Below are 26,484 nucleotides of genomic sequence, written 5' to 3' on the forward strand. Positions count from 1 at the left end.
TTGTCAGATGTCTCAGGTTTATTGATGATTACTCTTAGACATGTTATTCATTTGATTCAGGACAGATACAAATCTATTCAACTTGCAATGGCTCCAGGCTTGCACAAAAGTTATGGAACAGCTACTGAGTGAACTCTTGTTCGCAGACGACTGCTCTCTCATAGCACATACTCCGGAGGGCATTCAGCTGCTTGTCGATCACTTTGCCTCAGGACACTTTGGCCTCAGTCTAAAGAAGACAAAGATCTTGCATCAACCCCCATCCCTATCCACGTACACCAAAACCCCACATTCACTATCAACAACACACCCCACTGTTCAGTATGGAGTTTCTCTCTTGGGAGTATCCTCTGCCATAACACTGCACAGGCTGGTAAAATCAAGCATTGCCTGTGGAGCCGGTGGCGTAGTGATATTGTCACTAGACTAGTAATCCAGAGATCCAGGATAATGCTCTGGGAAACGGGTTTGAATTCCACCACAGCAGATGGTGAAATTTTAATTTGATACAAATCGGGAATTAAAAGTCTAATGATGACCAAGAAATTATTATTGATTGTTGTAAAAAACAATCTGGTTCACTAATACCCTTCTGCCATCCTTTCTGCCGTCCTTACCTGATCTGGCCTACACATGAATCCAGACCCAGAGCAATGTAGTTGACTCTTAAATGCCCTCTGAAATGACCTAGCAAGCCACTCAGTCCAAGGATCATTAGGGATGGGCAATAAATGTTGGCCCAGCTGGCGAAGCCCAGTTCCCCTGAACGAATTTAAAAAAAGAAAGCTCAGTGTTCGGAAGGTTCACTCAAACTTTGGAGTGAGCTTTGAGTTTGTCAAAGAACAAAGTCTTTTGACTTCCGGGTGCGGCGATGACCAGCTGAGTCGCACGTTTCGGCAGCTCCCGGTGAAACGGACTTTTGGGCTCTTGATAGGAGCCCCAACGGCAATTTTGACGGCTAAAAACACTGTGTGGTAAACCAGAAGGGAATCCCCCCTGGATACGGATGAAAAAAGGAGGAGAAAGTGGCCGGATTGCAGTGGATCCTTTAGAACAGCGGCAAGGAAGGCAAGCAAAAACCAAGATGGCGTCGGAAGGTGGCAGTTTAACATGGGGCCCTGAACAACAAGAGTTCTTGAAATGCTGTGTGGAAGAGCTCAAAAAGGAAATGAAGAAAGAGCTGTTGGCCCCGATACTACAGGCGATCGAAGGACTAAAGGAGGAACAAAAGACCCAGGAGCGGGAGCTTCGGGTCGTGAAGGCAAAGGCAGCCGAGAATGAGGACCACATACAGGGCCTGGTGGTGAAGACGGAGATGCATGAGGCACATCAGAAACGATGTGTGGAAAGGTTGGAGGCACTGGAGAACAACGCAAGGAGGAACAACCTGAGGATTCTTGGTCTTCCTGAAGGTGCGGAGGGAGCGGACGTCGGGGCATATGTGAGCACGATGCTGCACTCGTTAATGGGAGCGGAGGCCCCGGCGGGTCCGTTGGAGGTGGAGTGAGCATACCGAGTGATGGCGCGAGGACCGAGAGCAGGAGAAATTCCCAGAGCCATAGTGGTGAGATTCCTCCGTTTTAAGGATAGAGAAATGGTCCTTAGATGGGCAAAGAAAACTCGGAGCAGTAAATGGGAGAACGCGGTGATCCGCGTTTATCAAGACTGGAGTGCGGAGGTGGCGAGAAGGAGGGCGAGCTTTAATCGGGCCAAGGCGGTGCTTCATAAAAAGAATTTAAAATTTGGAACGCTGCAACCGGCAAGACTGTGGGTCACATATCGAGGGAGGCACCACTACTTTGAGACGGCGGATGAAGCGTGGACTTTTATTGTGGAAGAAAAACTGGAATGAGCGGGTTATTAAAAAGAACGTTTGAACAAAGTGGTGGGGCGAATGTGGGGGGCGAAGAGGGGGGTTAAAAAGGGGGGAAAGAGGAGTTTTATGTACTAATCCTGCGATGTGGTAACTTTTCTCTCTTCCACAGGTGGTGATGGGGGGAGGAGGGGAGGTGGAGGAGATGGGGCGTTGGCCATTGGGGGCGGGGCCAAGGGAGAAGCGCGGGCTTGGTTCCCGCGCTATGATAATCATGGCGGGAATAGAGAAGCAGGAAGGAGGGGGCGTCGCACGGTGCAAGTCGAGGTCACGGGGAGAAGCCGAGGTCGGCCAGAGTTTGCTGACTTCTGGGAGCAACATGGGGGGAGTATTTACGCTAGCGGGGGATCTCGCGGGGGGGTGGGAGGGGGGAATTACTGGGTTGCTGCTGCTGGGGAGAGGGGGGAGCTGGTATGGGAGGGGATGGGCGGGGGGGCACCGCCTGGGTGAGATACAGCTGCGTGGGAACCGGGTGAGGAGCTGGAAAAAGGGGATGGCTAATCGACAAGAGGGGGGGGGGTAGGAAGCCCCCCAACCCGACTGATCACGTGAGAGGGCTGAACGGGCCAATAAAGAGGGCACGGGTACTCGCACACCTTAAGAAACTTAAGGCAGATGTGGTTATGTTACAGGAAACGCACCTGAAACTGAGAGACCAGGTTAGGCTACGCAAAGGATGGGTGGGGCCGGTGTTCCATTCGGGGCTAGATGCGAAAAACAGGGGGGGGTGGCTATATTAGTGGGGAAGCGGGTAATGTTCGAGGCAAAGACTATAGTGGCGGATAACGGGGGCAGATACGTGATGGTGAGTGGCAAACTACAGGGGGAGACGGTGGTTTTGGTAAACGTCTATGCCCCGAACTGGGATGATGCCAATTTTATGAGGCGGATGCTAGGACGCATTCCGGACCTAGAGATTGGAAAGCTGATAATGGAGGGAGATTTTAATACGGTGTTGGAACCAGGGCTGGATAGGTCGAAGTCCAGGACTGGAAGGAGGCCAGCAGCAGCCAAGGTACTTAAAGATTTTATGGAGCAGATGGGAGGTGTAGACCCGTGGAGATTTAGCAGACCTAGGAGTAAAGAGTTCTCGTTTTTCTCCTATGTCCATAAAGTCTACCCGCGAATAGACTTTTTTGTGCTGGGAAGGGCGTTGATCCCGAAGGTGAGGGGAACGGAGTATACGGCTATAGCCATTTCGGATCACGTTCCACACTGGGTAGACTTGGAGATAGGGGAGGAAACAGGAGGGCGCCCACCCTGGAGAATGGACATGGGACTAATGGCAGATGAGGGTGTGTGTCTAAGGGTGAGGGGGTGCATTGAAAAGTACTTGGAACTCAATGATAATGGGGAGGTCCAGGTGGGAGTGGTCTGGGAGGTGCTGAAGGCGGTGGTTAGAGGGGAGCTGATATCAATAAGGGCACATAAAGGGAAGCAGGAGAGTAAGGAACGGGAGCGGTTGCTGCAAGAACTTTTGAGGGTGGACAGACAATATGCGGAAGCACCGGAGGAGGGACTGTACAGGGAAAGGCAAAGGCTACATGTAGAATTTGACTTGCTGACTACGGGCACTGCAGAGGCACAATGGAGGAAGGCACAGGGTGTACAGTACGAATATGGGGAGAAGGCGAGCAGGTTGCTGGCACACCAATTGAGGAAAAGGGGAGCAGCGAGGGAAATAGGGGGAGTGAGGGATGAGGAAGGAGAGACGGAGCGGGGAGCGGAGAGAGTGAATGGAGTGTTCAAGACATTTTATAAAAAATTATATGAAGCTCAACCCCCGGATGGGAGGGAGAGAATGATGGGCTTCTTGGATCGGCTGGAATTTCCCAAGGTGGAAGAGCAGGAAAGGGTGGGACTGGGAGCACAGATCGAGGTAGAAGAAGTGGTGAAAGGAATTAGGAGCATGCAGGCGGGAAAGGCCCCGGGACCGGATGGATTCCCAGTCGAATTCTATAGAAAATATGTGGACTTGCTCGCCCCGGTATTGACGAGGACCTTTAATGAGGCAAAGGAAAGGGGACAACTGCCCCCGACTATGTCTGAAGCAACGATATCGCTTCTCTTAAAGAAGGAAAAGGACCCGCTACAATGCGGGTCCTATAGACCTATTTCCCTCCTAAATGTAGATGCCAAGATCCTGGCCAAGGTAATGGCAATGAGATTAGAGGAATGTGTCCCGGGGGTGGTCCACGAGGACCAAACTGGGTTTGTGAAGGGGAGACAGCTGAACACGAATATACGGAGGCTGTTAGGGGTAATGATGATGGCCCCACCAGAGGGGGAAACGGAGATAGTAGTGGTGATGGATGCCGAGAAAGCATTTGATAGAGTGGAGTGGGATTATTTGTGGGAGGTGTTGAGGAGATTTGGTTTTGGAGAGGGGTATGTTAGATGGGTGCAGCTGTTGTATAGCGCCCCGATGGCGAGCGTGGTCACGAATGGACGGGGATCTGCATATTTTCGGCTCCATAGAGGGACAAGGCAGGGATGCCCTCTGACCCCATTATTGTTTGCACTGGCGATTGAGCCCCTGGCGATAGCGTTGAGGGGTTCCAAGAAGTGGAGGGGAATACTTCGAGGAGGAGAAGAACACCGGGTATCTTTGTATGCGGACGATTTGCTACTATACGTGGCAGACCCGGCGGAGGGGATGCCAGAAATAATGCGGATACTTGGGGAGTTTGGGGATTTTTCAGGGTATAAATTTAACATGGGGAAAAGTGAGTTGTGTGTGGTGCATCCAGGGGAGCAGAGTAGAGAAATAGAGGACCTACCGTTGAGGAAGGTAACAAGGGACTTTCGTTACCTGGGGATCCAGATAGCCAAGAATTGGGGCACATTGCATAGGTTAAATTTAACGCGGTTGGTGGAACAAATGGAGGAGGATTTCAAGAGATGGGATATGGTATCCCTGTCACTGGCAGGGAGGGTGCAGGCGGTTAAGATGGTGGTCCTCCCGAGATTCCTCTTTGTGTTTCAGTGCCTCCCGGTGGTGATCACGAAGGCTTTTTTTAAAAGGATTGAAAAGAGCATCATGGGTTTTGTGTGGGCCGGGAAGACCCCGAGAGTGAGGAAGGGATTCTTACAGCGTAGCAGGGATAGGGGGGGCTGGCACTACCGAGCCTAAGTGAGTATTATTGGGCCGCTAATATTTCAATGGTGAGTAAGTGAATGGGAGAGGAGGAGGGAGCGGCGTGGAAAAGATTAGAGAGGGCGTCCTGTAGGGGGACTAGCCTACAGGCTATGGTGACAGCCCCATTGCCGTTCTCACCGAGGAACTACACCACAAGCCCGGTGGTGGTGGCTACACTGAAGATTTGGAGACAGTGGAGACGGCATAGGGGAAAGACTGGAGCCTTGGGGGGGTCCCCGATAAGAAACAACCATAGGTTTGCCCCGGGGGGAATGGATGGGGGATATGGAATGTGGCAAAGAGCAGGAATAACGCAACTGAAAGATCTGTTTGTGGATGGGAAGTTCGCGAGTCTGGGAGCGCTGCCCGAGAAATATGGGTTGCCCCAAGGGAATGCATTCAGGTATATGCAACTGAGGGCTTTTGCGAGGCAACAGGTGAGGGAATTCCCGCAGCTCCCGACACAAGAGGTGCAGGACAGAGTGATCTCAAAGACATGGGTGGGGGATGGTAAGGTGTCAGATATATATAGGGAAATGAGGGACGAAGGGGAGACTATGGTAGATGAACTAAAAGGGAAATGGGAAGAAGAGCTGGAGGAGGAGATCGAGGAGGGGCTGTGGGCTGATGCCCTAAGTAGGGTAAACTCATCGTCCTCGTGTGCCAGGCTAAGCCTGATACAATTTAAGGTGTTACACAGGGCGCATATGACTGGAGCACGGCTCAGTAAATTTTTTGGGGTGGAGGATAGGTGTGCGAGGTGCTCGAGAAGCCCAGCGAATCATACCCATATGTTTTGGTCATGCCCGGCACTACAGGGGTTTTGGATGGGGGTGACAAAGGTGCTTTCAAAAGTAGTGGGGGTCCGGGTCGAACCAAGCTGGGGGGTTGGCTATATTTGGGGTTGCACAAGAGCCGGGAGTGCAGGAGGCGAGAGAGGCCGATGTTTTGGCCTTTGCGTCCCTAGTAGCCCGGCGCAGGATATTGTTAATGTGGAAAGAAGCCAAGCCCCCGGGGGTGGAGACCTGGATAAATGACATGGCAGGGTTTATAAAGCTAGAGCAGATTAAGTTCGTTCTAAGGGGGTTGGCTCAAGGGTTCACCAGGCGGTGGCAACCGTTCGTCGAATACCTCGCAGAAAGATAGATGGAATGGAAAAAAGAAGGCAGCAGCAGTAGCCCAGGATTGGGGGGGGGGGGGGGGGGGAGGAGGAACCAGAAGGACTCTCAGGGTTGTTAATATATACTGTCTAATATGTATAGGTCGTTGCGACAGAAAATTATATATTGGACTGTTAAATTATATTTTTGGAGAGTGTTACTTGTGATAAGGCAGTTGTCAATTAGGGTTAGTCTTCATTTTTGTTATTTATTATTTATTCATTTTTTGTTTATAAAATAGGTCATTGTTATTTGTGTTGTTATAATATTGTGTAAAGGATGCACAATGTACTGTGTTGGTTGACCAAAAATTTTCAATAAAATATTTATTTAAAAAAAAGAACAAAGTCTTTCCACCCAATTGAAGTCCCTCTTTGTTAGGACAATGGTGGTAAATCTCTTCTGTAGCCGCTAAAAAGTCTGGACTTCCTTCCTTCTGGCACCAGAATTGGACACATCGCCATGGTTTCATAAATCTTTTGTGTGACACATTTTCTTTTGTACTCACCAACACTATTAATAAAACTAAGGATTCTGTTATATGCTTTATGTTCAGTTAGTCTCACAAAGAGGTTCAGAGTTTTGCATGTTTGAACATTGATTAACACATAACTCTGTGATAGGATACAAGGTATAGCCTCAGCTGTGAGCTAACTCCATGCTTGCTTCGACACGGGTGTCTGTCCAGTCCACAAATGACTCTCGTCTTGGGTCATCTGTCCCTTTACATCACAATGTGGGCAGTACTGTTTTGCAGTACAGATTCCATGTACTTTCATAAAAGCCTTTTCAACTTATCCTCTCACATTCAAACATTTGTGCAAGTGCATCCCAGATTTCTGAATTGCTGCACCCCTTTTAAAGTAAATCACATAATATCCTAGGCTTTACCAATATGGGAATAGAGTACATGAGCAAGGAGATTTATGCATGGATGCGGGGGGGGGGGGCATAGCTGAGGTATTAAATGACTACTTCGCATCTGTCCTTTCCAAAGAAGAAAATGCTGCAGTGGTCATGATGAAAAAGGAGATAATTCAGACACTTGGAGGATTTAAAATTGGTAAGGAGATGGTATTGGACAGACAGTCTGTACTTGAAAGTTTTTTTTTGTTACTTTTTCGGAGTTACAGAGCTCAGAGTGTGGAAGGGGCAAATCCCTAATCCAGCTCCTTGCCTGCTCCAAAAACCAATTGAGGCACGATCAATTTAGCTGGAGACGAAGTTGAATTCAAACTGAGGCTTTATTAGTATCTGAAGTGTGGCCTCCTACAGCAGCTGACGAAATGGCTGCTAGCTGAAGGCCACGCATATTTATAACCCGGCTCCTGGGCTGAGCTAGCATGCAGGGGCCCAGGTGAACCTGTAGTGCAGGTTCTACCGTACAACCCTTAATATAAGAACACAGTGGTTTACCACACCAATTCAAATGGAATCCAACAAGAGAGACAAATCAGATCCAGCCATTACATCTGACCTCACGCTCATCTTAGCTGAAAGGCCGAGAAGCGATTGCCTGTACTTGAAAGTTGATGAGGCACCAGAACTGGATGGGATGAATCCAAGGATATTGAGGGAAGTGGGAGTGGAAATTGTGGAGGCCCTGGTCATAATTTCCGAGTCTTCCTTGGACTTGGGGGTGCCAGAGGACTGAAGAATTGCAAATATTGTTCAAGAACGATTGTAAAGTTAGGCCCAGCAACTACATGCCAATCAGTTTAAACTGATAATTCAGGACAAACTTATCTTCAAGGGGAGGCAGTGGCATAATGCTATTGTCACTGGACTAGCACTTCAGAGTCCCAGAGGAATGCTCTGGGAACCTGGGTTCAAATCCCACCACAGCAGTTGGTGGAATTTGAATTCTGTAATGACTTGGGTCAGGCCTTTGAGATTAGCCAATTAGAATACGAGTTCCCTGATTAGTGGCCCTGTAGCCATCTCAGATGGCCACCTGCAAAGAACCATGGGAATTATGGCCAACCCAGGACTCAGACAGACTCAGAGCTTGTGTGTGTATTTGCAACCCAGATAGCTAGACGCAATCGAAACCCCCGCTCGTTTGCATTCTAATGGCCCATTTCCCCAGAACAAAAGAACTGTACTCGGGTAACCGATACAGACTAATTGGCGCCACTCCCTTTACTCAGGGAGCCCAAACAGCCAAAGTCAATGACCGCTAAGGACACGCCCAGCCATCAAGGCACCCACCCCTTTATTGGCCAAAATCGAAGGCAGTGATCGAAGCCTGTCGAATTATTGGGTCCAAGTTAAGGACCGCCCCAAAGAGCGCGAAATCCCAGAGGGATAAGAAGAGACACAGCCATGTGCTCAGTCTCTCTTGGATCCGGCCTATGCCAACCCAAGTGCAGCATAACGAACAGACAGACAAGTTCAAGACCAACGATCGCTACCAGACGGATGAGCCCAGCAGAAACAGAGCCATTTCTTCCACCCAGCCATGCAAGATCCGGACAAAGGCCTTGTCCATCTGCATAGAGCCGGTTGCCCTGAAGTTAAGTATAGGTTATTGTAGTTGTTTGGTGTAGTTTAACTTGTGCTGTTCTGTATTGCATGTCGAAGTAATCCTTGTGTGTAAATAAACCATCTTTGAACTTGAACCGACTAACTGGTTGTGTGGTCCTTTGATTGATATCTGGTAAAGTCTTGTGGTTGTATCATTTGATACCTGGCGACTCTAAAGAGCATCATTATTAATTGGCAACATTATTGGTGACTCTGGTGGTGATTGGCAACAGCCCAATCAGGGTACCCCTTTCTCTGTCTGTAACAGGGAGTGTCAGATCCTCTGCACGCCCAGTGTCATTAGCAAGCTAAATGCACGTAGTTGTTCGGCTGTTGCTTTTGTAAATAGAAGGAATTCTGGTGAAGGGACTTCTGCCTCCGTGAACTTATTACAAATTCAATACAAAATCCATCTTTATCTGATCTGGCTTACATGTGACTCCAGGCCCACAGCAATGTGGTTGACTCTTAACTGCCCTTTGGGATGGGCAATAAATTCTGGGCCAGCCAGTGACGCCCACATCCAATTAACGAATAAAACAAATTTGGGCAAAATTAAGGGTTAATTAAGGAAAGCCGGGTGAATTTGTTAAGAACAAATAAGAATCTCTTGATTAGGTAACAGAAAGGGGGTCTACACTGACTTCTAAAGGCATTTGGTAAATCAGACTTGTGAACAAATTTAGAGCTCATGTTATAAAAGTGATAGTAGCAACATGGTTGGGAAATTGGCTGAGTAACAAGAAACAAAGAGTAGTGGTTAATGGATGTTTTTCGAACTGGAGGAACATTTATTGTGAAGCTCCCCAGTTTTTGTGATCTAGACCTTGGTACAGAGGTCAAAATTTGCAGATGATGTGGAACTTGGAAGTCTTGTGAACTGTGGGGAAGACGGTGTAGAACTTCAAAGGGACATAAATAGGTTGGTGGATTGGGAAGACAAGTGAGAGATGAAATATAATGCAAAGAAGTGTGAAATTATTCACTTTGGTATGAAGGACACTGAGAGACAATATTAAGTGAAGGGTACAACTCTAAAGGGGGTGCAGTAGCAGAGAGTCCTGGGTCTATATGTGCATAAGTCTTTCAAAATGACAGATCAGGTTGGGAGAGCATTTAATAAAGCATACATCATCTTAAGTTTTATTAATAGGGGCATAGAATACAAAAGCAAAGAAGTTATATTAACGTTGTATGGAACATTGGTTTGGCCTCAGCTGGAGTATTGTGCCAATCTCTTTGCAAAATTAATTTAAATCCTTCCCACAGCATGCATTTAACCATCCTCTAAGGACATTGATCCCAACTCCATCAAAGTCCAACCCGTGAACGCATCCATCTTTTCCTAAAATGCCGCAAGGAATCTGCAGTCCTTATTATTGTGCCATTTCTTCCAGCCACAAGTTTATCTGTCTCATCTCATCCCTCTGCTCTTATCCTCATTAGCGCATGGCACTGGCAACAAACAAGGATCACTACCTTTGAAGTCCTTCTCCAATATCCTCCTAAGCTCTTGGAACTCGGCCTGCAGAAACGCAACCCTTTCCCTTCCTATCGGTTCCCATATGGACCGTGTTTCCTGGCTATTTTCTTCCTTCAAATTGTTCTCTCAGTGCTAGGCTTTACTCTGACACGAGGGAGGGAGACGGTAGGATTCAGGTTGCCAGTTTATCCTATTGAGTATTAAATCCCTTGTGACCACTCCAGTTTGACATTTTGCTATGCTCCTGTGTAGTCCTTTTCCCCATTATGCTCTGGATGTGCTTTCAACTGCTATCCCCGAAGGTGTCCTCACTTCACCAGTACTCCCAGAGGAATATTCCACTTCCTGCCCTGAAAGATGTGCACCCACTTAGGATCTTCCTCAATTGTTCCAGGCTGTGGTTTAACCAGTTTCTGGAACATGTACTCTGCAAAATTCTTAGCTTCCTGTAAGTTGTCCGGGAAACAAAGGTCATTTTAAGGGATTTATATTTTTATTCGTAAACATTAGAAATATTGTATAGTTGTAAGTGGGTTTAATTTAATGTTTTTGTGTCTGGGAGGGTAAAACAATAGTTAGATTCATGCTGGACAAAGGTGTTCGTTTGTGTGGGGTTGGTTAAGCTCCAACCGTGTTTCTCTGGGTAGCACGGTAGTACAGTGGTTAGTACTGTTGTTTCACCGCAGCAGGGTCCCAGGTTCGATTCCCGCTTAGGTCACTGTCTGTGCAGAGTCTGCCTGTTCTCCCTTTGACTGTGTGGGTTTCCTCCAGTTTCCTCCTATGAGTCCCAAAAGACGTGCTGTTAGGTGAATTAGACATTCTGAATTTTCCCTCTGTGCACCCGAACAGACATGAGAGTGTGGTGACTAGGGGATTTTCACAGTAACTTCATTTGCAGTGTTAATGTAAGCCTACCTATGACAATAATAGAGATTATTGTGTTTAGAGAGGCTACAACGTCAATAATAAATGAAAGACATGAGCATGTGAGTGTGCTTAGCAACTGGGGCCCTGTACTGTGGAGAAGCTTTTCAGTTTTAGTTTAGCTAATTTGATTGTAGTTGGAGATAGGTAGCGGGAGAGAAGGCAGCCCTCACAGCTCTGCGAGCAGTTCATTTAGAAGGTGAGAGAGGAAACATCATTCACAGTTTTGCAAGAAGAAAAGCTATGCCATGGAGTAATGGTTAAGATAACAAGTGCAGAGATCTGAAAAGCAGCTAGTTAAGGAAACTAGAGTAATGAAGAGTAGTTTCCAAGAAGCCAGAGGTTAAAGGTATGGGAACATAGCACTGTTCAGGAAAGACAGACCAAGCTGACCAAAATGTTGAGATGCCAGAAACATATCTTAAGTAATTTTCAGATTTGTGAGATTTTACTACAGCCCATAGAACGTGAGTTGAAAGAACTATAGAAATTGGTGGCGGGATCTCGGAGTTTGTATAAAAGCAGCTAAAATAAAGAAAACTTAAAATCTTGGACTGGAGTGGAGTGGAAGCTTGGGTTAAGAGTTATTGTAAAACCTGGAAAGGATTTTGGAATGCAAACCAATGAAGCATAATTATGAGAGAAGATGTTAAAGCATGTTCTGGGAGGGGAGTTTAGGAACTCTCATGTGACAATCATCTGGATCTGTAAAGATTTAATCACCTGCTAATGGTCGCATTCCAAGCATTGTTTGGCATCTTTGAATTTGTCTACATATATGTTTCTGGAACATACCTCTTCATTCACCTGAGGAAGGAGCAGCACTCCGAAAGCTAGTGACATCGAAACAAACCTGTTGGACTTTAACCTGGTGTTGTAAGACTTCGTACTGTGCTCACCCCAGTCCAACGCCGGCATCGCCACATCGTGACAATCATCGGCAGGGGGTGGGGCGGGGGATACGGACATCCACAAACATTCATTTGGTGTTCAGAATGGAAAGTGTATTTGCCCACAGTCAGCCGGCATGCTAAAGGGAGTTTTTGTTCATTGTAGATTCAGCTGTAATTAGAAATCTGTGTCAATCCTAAAACCTGTGTGCAGGTGGGTTGTATCACAGTCCAATTTTATCATGTTTTTCTTCTTATTAAAACTAATTCGCAGTCCTGTGATTCTGTTCCTGCACGTTTTACAGTTATGGTCTTTTGAGCCAGGGTTCTGTTCTGGGATCTTCCCTTCCAGTTCAATCATCAACTGGGATAGTAACAAAATACTGCCATGACTCCAGCCGCTGGCAAATTCAGCGGCTGTGTTTTTGTTTAAAGCCATGGAGGCAAATCCCGCACATTTTATCCTGGACATGTGAGGCGTCCTTAAGTTCCCACACATCACAGGAGTTTCAAGCAAAGGGTCCCAGTGGTCCCATCATTATCATTTGAATTAAAATCCATCTGCTGAGATTGTAGATTTTTTTTTAGCTGAACATCCCCTCACTTCTGATTAGTATCAACTATTGATGTGTCCAAGCTTGATATGCAATGCATTTTGTATCTCCTTAAGGCTGGTATCAACATAGTTTTTGATTTTCTCTCCTTAGATCTAATTAATTATTCGAATGTATATGTTTGATGTTGCCTTTTGGTTTAAGGTACTTGATACTTCCTTCCCCCGGTGCACCGGATTCCCTTTGCCACGCTGTCCAGCGAGTTAGTCGCTGGCTCAGCAGAGATCTTGTGGCGGCCACTCCCCAAATTGTTCCAGCGGCTTGTGCTCGATGATTCGATAGTCTTCGTGTCTCGCCTGGCGTCCAGGGGTGATCCATCAATCCGAGGCACCATCGATCACTTTGCTGGGAGGAAGCGGCGCGGAAGCAGCAAAATGGTAGGAGGGAGCCGCTGGCGTGTGTGGCTCCGAGCCGCGGGCAAGAGCCCGGTCCCGCTCAGAGTCGTTGTTTGTAATTTAAGCGGCGGACCTTGGGCCGGCCGCTGTTTTTTTTTGCGCTGGTTCCTGTTTCTAGCTTTTCTGCCGAGTCATGTTGCTGGAAATGGGGCCTGGCATCCTCCTCCGGGCCTGGCATCCCCTTCCGGGCCTGGAATCCCCCCTCCCCCCTCCGGGCCCGGCACACCCCCCCCCCCCCCCTCTCCGGGCCTGGCATCCCCCCACTCCGGGCCTGGCATCCCCCCACTCCGGGCCTGGCATCCTCCCCCCGCCCCCCCGGGGCCCGATCTCGCCCAGCCTCTAATTCACACAGTTAGTGAGATTTAGATGAATTTTAAATGATTCGGTGTCTGTGCAGATATCTCAAACACACGTCGTGCGATTAAACTGGGAGAATGAGGATATTTTGGATCAAGGAAGTAGATGCAAATTCGTTTTGGAGAAGCCCAGATTCACCGGGGATAGGGTGAGAGTGGGGTCGGTTATTGATATTTGGTGGACTGCACCGAGACACGGTTGCAGCTTTGTTAATTTTCCCTCAATTTGGGAGCATTTGTTCTGCTTCAGTGGTTTGGCACATTAGATTATTTTGGTACAACATGTCCGTGGAAGTTGCAGTTGCATAGTGCTTCAGCACATCCTTGCTGCTTGGCAATGTGATGTGGCAGTGATTTGTGCTTAATATCCCACAAAAGGCAATGCTGCTGGAAATCTGAAACAGAAAATGCTGGAGAAATGCTCAGCAGCAGGAGCATAAAGACTTTTTTCCCCAAAATTATACATACTAAAAAGAATTTGCCAATACACAACAGTTCAAGTTTGACATTACATAAAACGCAAACTGAATCAGTTTTGTTACATGCATTATCTACCATGGTTTTACTGTGAACAGGGGCCGCAGACAGCCTTTCCCCTGGGGAGTGAAAGAGTTAAGATTTCTGGTTGATGACCCTTTTATTAAAAGTGACAGAAGTATCAGATTTTAAGCAGGAAAAATGGGTGGAGGATGGGGGAAGAAACCATGGTGTGAAGGCAGGACAGATTAATTTAGTGGTTTTCCAGCTGAGGTCAGAAGAAACTTTCCAGGAAGTCTCTGAAGTAATGTGCAAATGTAAGGCTTGAACAGGTTGGGCTGGCTGGCATGGAACATGTATGGAGAAGCACTGTGAGCAACATGAAAATAAACACGTTTTCTTTGAAAAATTCAATATTTAAAAAAAAGTATTGTATTGTGTTATAATCGTGGGTCCTTGATTATGAACCCATTTGACAAAGGATCCGACAATCAAAAAAGCTTGAACTACTGGGTTAAATGGCAAAATGGATTATGGTACTGGGGCAGATATAGAAACAAAATATGGACATAGAGGAGGTATAAATGGGAATAACAAAATAATTACCAACTGCTGCCACTATTAAAAGTAGAGGTTATGTAAAATAGTTGAACCCAATGCTCAGTCTTGAGTAAAGTGCCTAATTGAACAGGTGTCCCTCGAGCTTCTGTTGAGCTTCATTTGAAGAGTTGTAGGAGGTCAAGGTCAAAGGAACCAGGGCGCAGAATTAAAATGACGTGTGACTGAAAACTCAGCATTACACTTGCCATCTGAACGGGCTGTTCCACAAGCCAGTCACCCAATCTACATTTGTTTTTTCTAATATAGAGGAGGCCGCATTGTGAACAATGAATGCAGTATTAGATTAAAATAATTACTATTTAATCTCTGTTTCACCTGGAAGGAGCTGGATGATGGGAAGAGAGAAAGTAAAAGGAGAAGGTGTTGCATCTTCACTTTCAGCAGCAGATGAGATTTTGCTGCATGTGACTGAGGTGTTGGGAGGGAATGGTTCCCTTGTAATGTTGAATGGGGTGAGAAAAACAATGTGTTTCATGGTGGCATTGCGCTGGAGGTGATAGAAATGGTGAGGAATGATCTGGAGGCTGGTGGGTGGAAGCAAAGGATAAGGGAAATACTGTTGTGGTTCTGGGAAGGAGTGGGTGTATCAATGCAGGAAGTGGGATGGACATGCCAACTGCAGTGGAACTAAATACACGGATTGAGGACCAATATCGGAAGCATTAGTGAGGAAGGTGGCATCATCGAGGCTGTTCCGACCAAGACTGAGAAAGTGGTAGAATGGAATAGAGTGTTAACAGGATGAGGAGTGGGAGGAAGAGTAGTCAAGCTGGTTGTGAGAGCCCATGAATTACAATGGATGACGCGCTGGCTCCGGAAATGGTGACCGAAAAGAGTTGCGTTGGAGAATTTGGAGTTTGGACCCAATCTGATTCTGAAGCAAAGTGGAGTAAAATTATCCACTGCTCCTTTGTCTACTTAACTCTGGAGTCCGGTTAGATCCTGGTTTTCCATTTGCATTACAGCTAAAATGAAACTCTTGAGTTGTTGCTGTATATTAGTATTAATTTAATAATAGTCTGGATTGCTTTGGATTCTGTCGGGCACATAAAATGGGCCATTTTCTTTCAAGAATATTAATGTTCATATTACATAGTTATTCTTGGAAACTGTATATTTTCATATGTCATGTTGTATATTTTGTAATATTGTTACTGGGATAAAGAGCTCAGAAGAATCTAAGTAATAAGGCCAGGCGTGGACATTCAGCCCCTCGAGCCTGCTCCATCGTTCCATATGATCCGAGCTGATTTTCTACCTCAGTTCCATTTGCCTTTGCTCCCCATATCCTTTAATTCCCTGAGAGATAAAAACATATCAATCGCCATCTTGCATATATTCCACAATGGAGTACTACAGCCCTCTGGGGGAAAGAGTTCCAAATGTTTACAACCTACTGTGAAGTAATTTCTCCTCATCTCAGTTCTAAATAATTGACTCGTTATCATGAGACTGTTGTACAGTTCTAGATTCCCCAGTTGGGATACAACTTCAGTGTCTACCCTGTCAGGCCCCTTCAGAATGTTTTATGTATCAATAAGATCACTTCCTATTCTTGTCGACTGCAGAAAGTCCTAATCCAAACTGGACCAATTGTCCTGTTCCTGTCTGGTGGTTATTGAAACTTGTACTGGGATTATCATTTGATCATTGTGAAATGTAGAAGGGAAATCTGTTGTACCATCTTTGAAGAATGTTGGTGCATACTGGTAATATTTGTGCTTCGTTGTGCTCGGTGATAACTTGATCACTATATTAGTTTGAAGATCTATATTTGTGTTCATTACAGGTGTATATAAATTTGATATTTCTTTCTTCATACAGTTCCGTAATCAATATGACAATGATGTCACAGTTTGGAGCCCGCAGGTAAGACAAGTTTGCTTTACTTTCTGTTTCATTGACGTTTTGCAAGGAATTCAGATTGCCAAAACCGTAGATAGAACTTTGACTTCAAATTACTATTCTGAAGGGTAGTTTTTTTAATTTCAGTTTTGGTTCTTCAGCTTGATACTAATATGCAATTGATATTTGATGGTGTCATTACTGATCAGCAATTTAGTATAATTAGCAAGGTTGTATAACTCAATATGGTTGATAATTGACATTGCATTTAAGGCAGGATAGATCAATTTTTTTAATGAACTGTCACTTTACGCAGTGAATCAGTGATTATGATGCAGTGGAAATATTGCTTGTTTAATTTTGTAATGGCAAGTAAATAGTCACACTGAGTCTACAAAAATAGGCCATTTGGCCGAACTGATGTGTTCCACCATTGATTTTCCTCACAAACCCCCTCTCTTTCTTCATTTCACCCATTAAGCATAACTTCTATTTGTTTTTTGTGCTTATCTAGCTTTCCCTTAAATGCATCTGTACAATTTGCCTCAAGCTCCCCCCATGGCAGCACATTGCACACTGTGACTGCTGTTTGAGGCAAAAAAACTTTCACCTCAATTCACTGTTGTGTTTATTTGGGACTAACTTGACCTCTAACTTTGGACTTCCCATAAGTGGAAACATTTTGTCTGTGTTCACCCAATGTCTGCAAGAAGATAAACTTAACATTGTGAATTGAAGAAACTGCTCGTACAATGAATTGCATTCATATAGCCTCTTCAGGCAAATGGCCCAAACCGATTTACAGGAGCCTACCACAGCAAGAATTGACACTGAACCAGTAAATTTAGGATGGTTGGCTAAAACTTTGGTCAAAGAGATAGGTTTGAAGAAGGGGAGACAGGATAAGATTGAGAATTCCACAGCTTAGAATTTGGATGGCTGAAGGGCATCCATGAGCAGTGGAGCAGAGAGTGGAGGATGCAAAAAGGCCAGAGTTGGAAGAATGCAGAGTTCTTGGAAGGTTGTCGGCATTGTACCTTGTAATTCTTTTATGGTGTGCAGCAAGTTGTTTTGTATTGCTGCACGCAGTAGCTTAAAGGGATCAATTTGTGCACAGCCCGGATGGGCACTTTTGGCTTGCTGGACAGCTGCACAGCTTAGAAGGAACATTGGATGCGGGATTAGAGGAGATGAGAGATTGGAGAGGTGAGAACATACATGCGTTGGCAACAGTGGGGAAGTGTTGGAGGAGGATAGTATGATTGACTTTACCGAGGGCTTCAGCATGGTCGAGAGATAAAGGAAGGATCGTGCATTAACTTACAGCACCAGAGAATGTAATTTGTAACATTGCTGAGAGGCATTTGTGCTGTGATGGGGCATATACCATAGAATCGCTAATGTGTAGAAGAAACCTTTCAGCCCATCGTGTCTATACCTATCCTTTGAAAGAGCACTCGACCAAGGCCCTTGTTCCTGTAACCCCGCACATTAATTGTAGCCAACCACCCAACCTGCACATCTTTGGAGAATTTCAAACATGAATTTGCAGGAAATGCTCATGGATTTGTGAGTTTACAACTCGTTTCAGGTAACATCATTCATAATTTCAGTTTGAAGTATTCCAAACAAAATTGTATCATTCCTTAGTTGAATTGTATAATTTTCTTATAGCAATTATGTTTTGAAATAGTACATGAGTCAATGCTGCCTGTACTTAATTTTCAAAAATTATGATTTTGTTGTTACAGGGGCGTATACATCAGATTGAATATGCTATGGAGGCAGTGAAACAGGGTTCAGCCACTGTAGGGCTCAAGTCAAAAACCCATGCTGTCCTGGTAGCTCTAAAGGTAAAATGTGGATAATACAGAAATATGAAATTATCACATCTTTCTGCAAGTGTGAAGGTATAGGCAACACCTTGTACTGTTCGGCCAATAGTTTACTCCCTGAAGAGACGCATTGTACTTTTGATAGGAAGCTGTATTGAATCCAAAACTCAAAAATGAGAAAGATAACAGAGTTTTTCCATTTTTACAGATAATGCAACAAACCCTCAAAACTGGTACAGTACAGCATAAATGCTTTTGCATATTTGTTTATAGAAAAAAGACAGGAGAACACCAACACAGTTGGGTCAGCTTAATCATTAAACTTGGTGCCTCCGTTTATACAAGGAAAACCAGCTAGTGAATGGGGGAGAAGAGAATAAAGCCACAAGACATTTAAATTTTTTTTCGAGTACCCAATTCACTTTCTTTTCCAATTAAGGGGCAATTTAACGTGGCCAATCCACCAACCCTGCACATCTTTGGGTTGTGGGGGTGAGACCCACGCAGACATGGGGGAGAATGTGCAAACTCCACACGGACAGTGACCCGGGGGCCAGGATTGAACCCAGGTCCTCGGTGCCATGAGGCAGCAATCTAAGCGCTGTACCACCGTCCTGCCCAAAGCCATAAAAAAATGGTGCATACCTTCACGTGTAGTGATTGCTCAGCTAGCCAATGAAAATATAGGATAAGACGTCCACTCTACATTCGGGCGTGCACCAAAACAGACCTCTCCCAGCTCCAATTATACCAGAGGCACCAGTGACACATGTCTTTTTCTCAGATGTGAGACCTCCCGGTACCTTTGCAGGAGCCAATCAACAATTGTTTAACCCCAAAACAAAGAAAAAGAAATACAAAAAAAAATTTGCCAAGACAGTAGTTTCACATTTAACCACAAAACACAACAAGTCCTCAAAATCTAGTCCAGGGCCAAATGATCATTATTCCGCAAACATGGAGACGACCAACAAATATTCATACAATCGGTTTAAATTATCATTCATTAAAATTGTTGCAGTTGGCACCTCCGTACATACATAAAAGAAAGGATACCAAATAGAGCAGAGGGTCCCAGGATAACAGGATAAAGCCATGAGCACATGGCACCATGGCGTACGCCCTCTGCAGAACAACAGACAGAGCTACACAATAGGATCCCTTTTGGGCTAGAATACAACCAATCAGGACGTAACTCAAGCCATGAAAGGATACTCAAGAAAAAGGAGAACAATAGGATACCATTGGTTCAAGATGTTATTTTGGAATTCAGAAATCCTTGCTTGTGTCCTGTGAAGGGACAGATGGATCATGTATTCTGGAAAAGACTGGGTACCTTTTTTGTCTGTGTTGTTGGTGCTTCTGCTGTTTTAGGAGTGGGGGAGAAATACGTAATGGTGCATGCTCGGGCGTGGTCGTTTATAAGAGTGAGGTTAGTATCTCCCCTCGGCCTGTCAACACCCATTCTAGTGTGTCAATGAAAATGAAAATCACTTATTGTCACGAGTAGGCTTCAATGAAGTTACTGTGAAAAGCCCCTAGTCGCCACATTCCGGCGCCTGTTCGGGGAGGCTGGTATGGGAATCGAACCGTGCTGCTGGCCTGCCTTGGTCTGCTTTAAAAGCCAGCGATTTAGCCCAGTGTGCTAAACCAGCCCCTATGGTTTCCTACTTTAGTGATCCTACTTTAGCTCGATTGACGAGGTTGGGGCAGTAGGAACTAAGTATACCTGGGTCAGGTGGCAAGTATGTTGGGCAGGGGAGCAGGTGACCGTCCCCCAAGATCTCCCCATTTGAGCGCTTCTGGACTGCTCTCCTTGTTGAGATTTATTTCCCTGAGGACGCAGTATCCTATTGGTTGCAGGGCTTGAGTGCGAGATTGAGTTTTTCTTTCTCAATCTTACAAGTAAGAGGTCTTACAAGACCAAACCAACCACCCCCAAACCAAACCACCGACCCACTACCCAGCTGTGGCGCTCGTGAAGGATACCAGAAAATATATTCGCTCAGTGTAAAAGCACAGATTACAGCACATTTTTTAAAAACAAGTAAGTACTGCACAACCCTCATCATTCAACATCTCGGCATGAGTTTCCCAGGATAACAGGCAAGTCTATTGTCAACGCTATTCAGACTCCGAGGTGAGAGTGCTGCCTTCTGAGCCACAACTGACACTGGACATGTGTGTGTTGCATTACCTTCATCAACTTTTTCTCTGACTTAATTTAAAAATTCAGTTTATTAGTCAAGCATGATCTGCCTTTTGAAATCTGTGCTGGTTCTCTTGAATCAATTCAAATCTCTCCAGCTGCTTGTTATTTTACTCCCTTGATTATTGTTTCAAAAACGTCACCACACTTATACTGACTGACCTGCAGTTACTAGCATTATCCTTACAATCGTTCTTTAATCAAGGGATAACATTTTCTACTCTTCAGTCTTCTGACATGTCCTCCTATCCAACAAGCATTGAAAGATTATGGAAAACACTTTGTTATTCCCCCATTCCTACTTTTTGACTACCTGGAATATAAGTCACCTGGACCAGGTGACTCATCCGCTCTCAGCATAGCCAGTCTTTCCAGTACATCCTACGAATCAATTTTCACGCTGTACTTAACTCTGCCACTTCTGTTTTCACTGATACTTACTCTTCCTTACTAAATGCAATACAAAGTATTCACTTAGTATTCCAACCTTGCCCTGCACCTCTTAAATCTCTACCGCCTACTTACTATTTACATGCCAGGAAAATATGTTTGGGTTCCCTTTATGCTGATTGCCTACTAATCTCAAAATCTTTCTTTACCAGTCTCGTTTTACTCTGAACTTCCCCTCTCAACTTAGTGCATTTGGCCTGCTTCACATTTGAAGAATTTGTTACATGCATCATACACCCTCTTTTTTTTTTGTATTTCATTGTACTCTCTATCTTCCACATCATCTAAGGCGCACTGACGTTTGTTCCCCGACCGCTTTCCCTTGTTGGAATGTACCTAGGACGCTCCTGAAACAATATAAAGATCACCCATTGTCCTGTTCAATTTTTCTTGTTTGTCCTTGGTTCAATTTTATCCTCACTAGGTCTCTCATCTCATTGAAGATGGTTGTCTTCTACTTTAGAAGCTCCAACTTTACTAACCAAAACAATTTTATGTTTATCCACCGGGCAATCAGGGGAGCAAATTGCCTTAAAGCTGCCTTGTGCCACATGATCATTGTACCTTGTGTTCTGAACTCTAATCAACACTGAATGTATTGCAGCTGAAGAGGGATTTGTGTAAAAATCTCATGACAATTGGGTAAATTTCACTTGTAATACTCCTAAATTTAGGAAAAAAATTGCTGACACTCAAATGTTCAGCATGTGTGATGGATGTCCGATTATATCCAACCATACCCCAACTAGTGGCAACGTTCTGGAACTTGGAGGAAAGTGAGATTATCTTGGTACCAGCCAATTCTTCCTCCAGGATTTATCTGGAGGGACAAGGCTCCTTTTCTCTCCAAAGAAGTGGCTCCAAAAACCTCATTTCTACCACCACACCTCAAATCCCAAAACATCATGGGTTGCTTCATTTGTTAGATTGGGACTATCCATGAATTTTCCTTTACCTCCATAGCCTCCTCTCTTCACTTAACCACACTTTTTTCCATGCTCTTTTCTCTTTCCTTCCTCCACTATGTTTCCTGTCTCTACCCTTCAGCATAAGCTTTTATTGTATTAATCTTCTGAACCATTTATTTTATAGAGAGCTCAGTCAGAATTGGCTGCTCACCAAAAAAAGGTCCTCCATGTTGACAATCATATTGGCATCTCCATTGCTGGTCTCACTGCTGATGCCAGGCTGTTGTGGTGAGTATCTGTGCAGTTGGTCAGTCCGCTACTAATTTGTTTAGCTGCAATTATTTTATCATAGAGACACGCTATTGAAAGCAAATGTGTCTAGAAATAAGATTATGCCTTCTGAAATGGGACACTTTGAAAATTGATGGTGATCTCAATAATGAATTCATATGTTGTTCCAAACATTCACGTTACCCCTTTTTTCACATCTTATTCCATTCCATGTCCTCTCAGATGTTTCATGTAGTTTTCCATGAAAAAGTATTGTTGCCACGCTGTCTTAGGATAAACTATCTTCTGAACAATCTTCGGGAATTTTCATCCTCTCCAACCTGACCCCCGCCCCTCAAAGTAGTAATTTTACAAGAACAGGTTGATCAGCATTTGAAAGAGTAAAATATGTTGATGTTTCAGGAAAGAACCTTGAATTAGGAATAGGTGTAGGCCATTTAGCCCATGCTGCCAATTGCTCAGGTGGTGGAAGCAGGGATGATAGTGACATTTAAGGGGCATCTTGACATATACATGAATAGGATGGGAATAGAGGGATACGGACCCAGGAAGTGTTGAAGATTGTAGTTTAGTCGGGCAGCATGGTCGGCACGGGCTTGGAGGGCCGAAGGGCCTGTTCCTGTGCTGTACTTTTCTTTGTTCTTCTTTTGCTCAACATCTCTCAAATTATGTCAACTTATGTTACTTATGTCAACTTTAGATTTGAAATTATCAATTGACCGAATGACAACTGCTATGCACTTGCTTTTTTCAGCAATCTTCCCCTACTTTTGATATGGGTAGGGCAAAAAATATAGAGGTACATCACTGTGAAATTCGTCCGGGGGGGCGGGGGGACACGACACTTGATGCCGAATCACATTCTATTTCATAAAGCAGTTGCATATGACTCCTGCTGATCAGTAACTTTTCTAAGTGCATCGTTAATACTTAATTTACATCCATGCTTATGATTTGTAATGCCTCCACCCCTTGCTTTTCGTGACAGCAACTTCATGCGTCAGGAGTGTTTGGACTCGAGGTTTGTGTTTGACAGGCCACTGCCAGTATCACGTCTTGTGAGCCTGATTGGAAGCAGTATCCTTTGAAGAACTAAACACAGCTTTTCTGTCTGTGAAATAAATTTCAACTTTTTTTATGCATAGCTAGCACCAAAATTACCAAAATCTTTCTGCAAATTTTGAGTTGAGGACTTTGTTCCTGACTTGCTGTGAACCCTTGTCCATTATGCAAAAAAAATTAATATTCAAAATTGTCTAATTTTGTGTTTGGTTGAGAAGCGTGATGATTCTTTAACCACATTTATCAAGAAACTCAAATTCCAACACAACGATATGGAAGGAGACCATATGGCGTGGGATTACTTATTGCTGGTTATGATGTAAGTTCTCTCATATATTTTCGGAAGATGAAACAAGCTGGATTAATCCAGAGTGAGACCTGATTTTGTATGAGTGCCTATATATAATATATATGGTGTGTTATATTTTATATAGATATATATATATATATATATAGGAAAATCTATACCGCAGTGTCTTAGAATGGTCCTTCTGTGTCAGCCTGTCAGATTAAACCAATTTTTCATATCATCCGAAGGATATCGGCCCTCATATTTTCCAAACATGCCCATCGGCCAACTACTTTGATTGTAAGGCCATGTCGATCGGTGCCCGTTCACAGTCTGCTCGAACATACCTGGAGAGGCGTATGGAAGAATTCCAGGATTGTAAGTTTGACAAATCGCATGTTGTGTCTCTCGAGTGTGCCATATTTTTACTTACCATTGTTCTAACTGTTCCCTTTTCCTTCCCCAACACCCCCACCCCACTGACTCACCGGCCCCGATCTCACTGGCTCGTCCTCACCAGGTAATTTGAATGAATTGGTGAAACATGGTCTGCGTGCATTGAGGGAAACACTCCCCGCTGAACAGGATCTTACCACAAAGGTATTATTTTACTTTGTTGTACTGAAGTGTTTTCGAGTGTCATGCTGAAGTTTCTGGTTCATGCAATATGATAGTGAGTCCGAAGTAACACAAACTAGTATACCATATAAAAACTGTGGTGAAGTATATATCACATGACATGAGATGTGCGCACACTATTGGAGTGATTAAACAATATTTCCGCTGCCATAACTGCTCTGGAAGAGATATGGACTGTGTTCAGCTTTATGATCTGCTGTGCAGACTTTGCCATTAGCTATATGGCAACTGTCAGAGGAGGAAGGGAGGAGACAATTAACATACAATCCCTTTCTGCCCAAGCTGTCTGATTGACTCATCCATATGTGTTGCTGGTAAATGCAACCCCAATTTCCTCATTCAGCAACCGTACCTCTTTTCCTGGCCATCTCCACTTCCGCTTGGCCAGAATGCAAAAAGAAAAGCCACTGCAAAATTAATTTTCCAAACCAAATTTATGAATCAAATCATGCCATTTTTTCTTACAAACATCAATTAATCATGCTTGTCCTTTTCTGTTGTGCCTGTTTTCGGTGTTTACCTATTCTTGTGTTCCCATACAGTTCGACACCAGTGGCAGCAGCATGATTGGTGTAAGGCTGTTTACTTTGTGGGGGAGATTCCAAATGGCCTTGCAGGGTGGCCTTGAGTGCCTTTTACCTTGGGAGGCCTGGCTTTGGACTGCACCATCTCTCCATGAGCAGCAGCAGTCTGGGTTGTTTGCCAGCCTTGCTGGCTGACGGGCAACAGCAGGGAGCTGGTGAGAGATAAATACTGTCAATCTGAAAGAAGACTGCAGTTTCATACTTCATGGTGTCCCTGCTAATCCTCCAGGGTGTTACTTCAGCAATCCTGGTAATGTGTTGGAGGACAGATTGATGGACTGCTTTGATACCTTGTAAATTCCTTTGAACAATGGCACCCATAACTATGATGGCAGAAGTCTGCGCTTGCTTGACCTCCAGTAGGGCATTTGGACATTGGGAGGCTTCTGCTTGTGCTGCATTTAAAGCTGAGACATTGGCCATCAGACAGTGTATGTACCATGGTTGAGTCTACAAGTGTTTTACTAGAGTCAGCCACCTGTTGCACATTTGAAAGTGTGAGCTTCGACTCTCAGGAAAGCCTCTCTGTGTCATGTTGGTGCTGGACTCATTCATGCTCCTTGATATTGACTGCAGGCATTTTGACAGGCCTGCCTATGCACCAAGCATTTAATTATCATAGAATCACAGAATTTACAGTGCAGAAGGAGGCCATTCGACCCATCAAGTCTGCACCGGCTCTTTGAAAGAGCACCCTACCCAAGCCCATACCTCCATCCTATCCCCATAACCCAGTAACCCCACCCAACACTAACGGCAATTTTAGACACACAGGGCAATTTATCATGGCCAATCCACCTAACTTGCACATCTTTGGACTGTGGGAGGAAACCAGAGCACCCGGAGGAAACCCACGCACACACGGGGAGGATGTGCAGACTCCGCACAGACAGTGACCCAAGCCGGAATCGAACCTGGGACCCTGGAGCTGTGAAGCAATTGTGCTATCCACAATGCTACCGTGCTGCCCGTATATGCTGTTAACCTTTAGGTTGCCCCATCAAAGCGGAGATGGTTATGTCACTGGGCTAGTAATCCAGAGGTCCAGGTTAATGCTCTGGCGATAAGGGTTCAGATCTCACCAGGGCAGCTGGCAGAATTTAAATTGAAGAGGTAGTCTTCGTAATGGTAAACCATTGTTAAAAATCCATCTGGTTCACTAATGTCCTTCAGGGAAGGGAAACCGCCAGCCTTGGCCTATATGTGACTCCATTCCCAACGTCGTGTGGTTGACTCTTACGGCTGTGTGGCAAGCCACTTGATTCAAAGGACGGGCAACAAATGCTGGCCCTGCTGCCAGGGAAATCCAACTCCCATAAAATAATACATTTTTCAAAAAAACCTCTTGAATTTGCTGCAGCAGAATTTGTGTCATTTTATCCTCTGGTTAATTGGCACCCTTGGTCCCTGCGCCAGCTGCAGGCCACTCTTGCTCATGTCTCACCAAGTGCAAGTTACATCTCTTAGCTCGCTTTTAACATAGGCAAAGTGTCAGTATCTGAGCAAGTGGCTTTGAGTGTGAGAGCGAGTGAGTGCTCCTTCTTCATTGTCTTCCTGTTCTTCCACCTCATGCTGTTACCCTAGTGCCTGACCAGGTTGCAGTTCGTGGGTATTTTTTTTTTTAACCTCATTCTGGGTCAGCAATTATTGTCCATCCCTTTTTTAAAAATAAATTTAGAGTACCCAATTCATTTTTTTCCAATTAGGGGGCAATTTAGCGTGGCTAATCCACCCAGCCTGCACATCTTTGGGTTGTAGGGTTGAAACCCACGCAAACATGGGAGAATGTGCAAACTCCACACGGACAGTGACCCAGAGCCGGGATCGAACCTGGGACCTCAGCGCCATGAGGCAGCAGTGCTACCCACTGCGCCACCGTGATGCCTATTATTGTCCATCCCTAATTGCCCTTGA

General features: G+C 44.9%; 1 protein-coding gene and 1 long non-coding RNA gene across 2 annotated transcripts in view; one reads left to right on the top strand and one right to left on the bottom strand.

Moving 5' to 3' along the window:
- On the bottom strand, positions 1–12,762 carry LOC140384592 (uncharacterized). Its single transcript, XR_011933095.1, has 2 exons — positions 11,901–12,762; positions 1–229 (listed from the first exon to the last, which is right to left on the bottom strand). It is a non-coding gene; the product is annotated as an uncharacterized lncRNA (long non-coding RNA).
- The window catches only part of psma1 (proteasome 20S subunit alpha 1), a 20,782-nt gene continuing 7,059 nt past the window's right edge, over positions 12,762–26,484 (top strand). Inside the window, exons 1-8 of the mRNA XM_072466426.1 lie at positions 12,762–12,986; positions 16,283–16,327; positions 18,055–18,156; positions 21,890–21,993; positions 22,985–23,073; positions 23,307–23,377; positions 23,596–23,725; positions 23,868–23,947. Coding sequence (XP_072322527.1) covers positions 12,984–12,986; positions 16,283–16,327; positions 18,055–18,156; positions 21,890–21,993; positions 22,985–23,073; positions 23,307–23,377; positions 23,596–23,725; positions 23,868–23,947 — 624 coding nt within the window. The 5' untranslated portion in view covers positions 12,762–12,983. The remainder of the gene's footprint in view (positions 12,987–16,282; positions 16,328–18,054; positions 18,157–21,889; positions 21,994–22,984; positions 23,074–23,306; positions 23,378–23,595; positions 23,726–23,867; positions 23,948–26,484) is intronic.

This window comes from Scyliorhinus torazame, chromosome 10, assembly GCF_047496885.1.
Source record: "Scyliorhinus torazame isolate Kashiwa2021f chromosome 10, sScyTor2.1, whole genome shotgun sequence".
Taxonomy (NCBI): domain Eukaryota; kingdom Metazoa; phylum Chordata; class Chondrichthyes; order Carcharhiniformes; family Scyliorhinidae; genus Scyliorhinus; species Scyliorhinus torazame.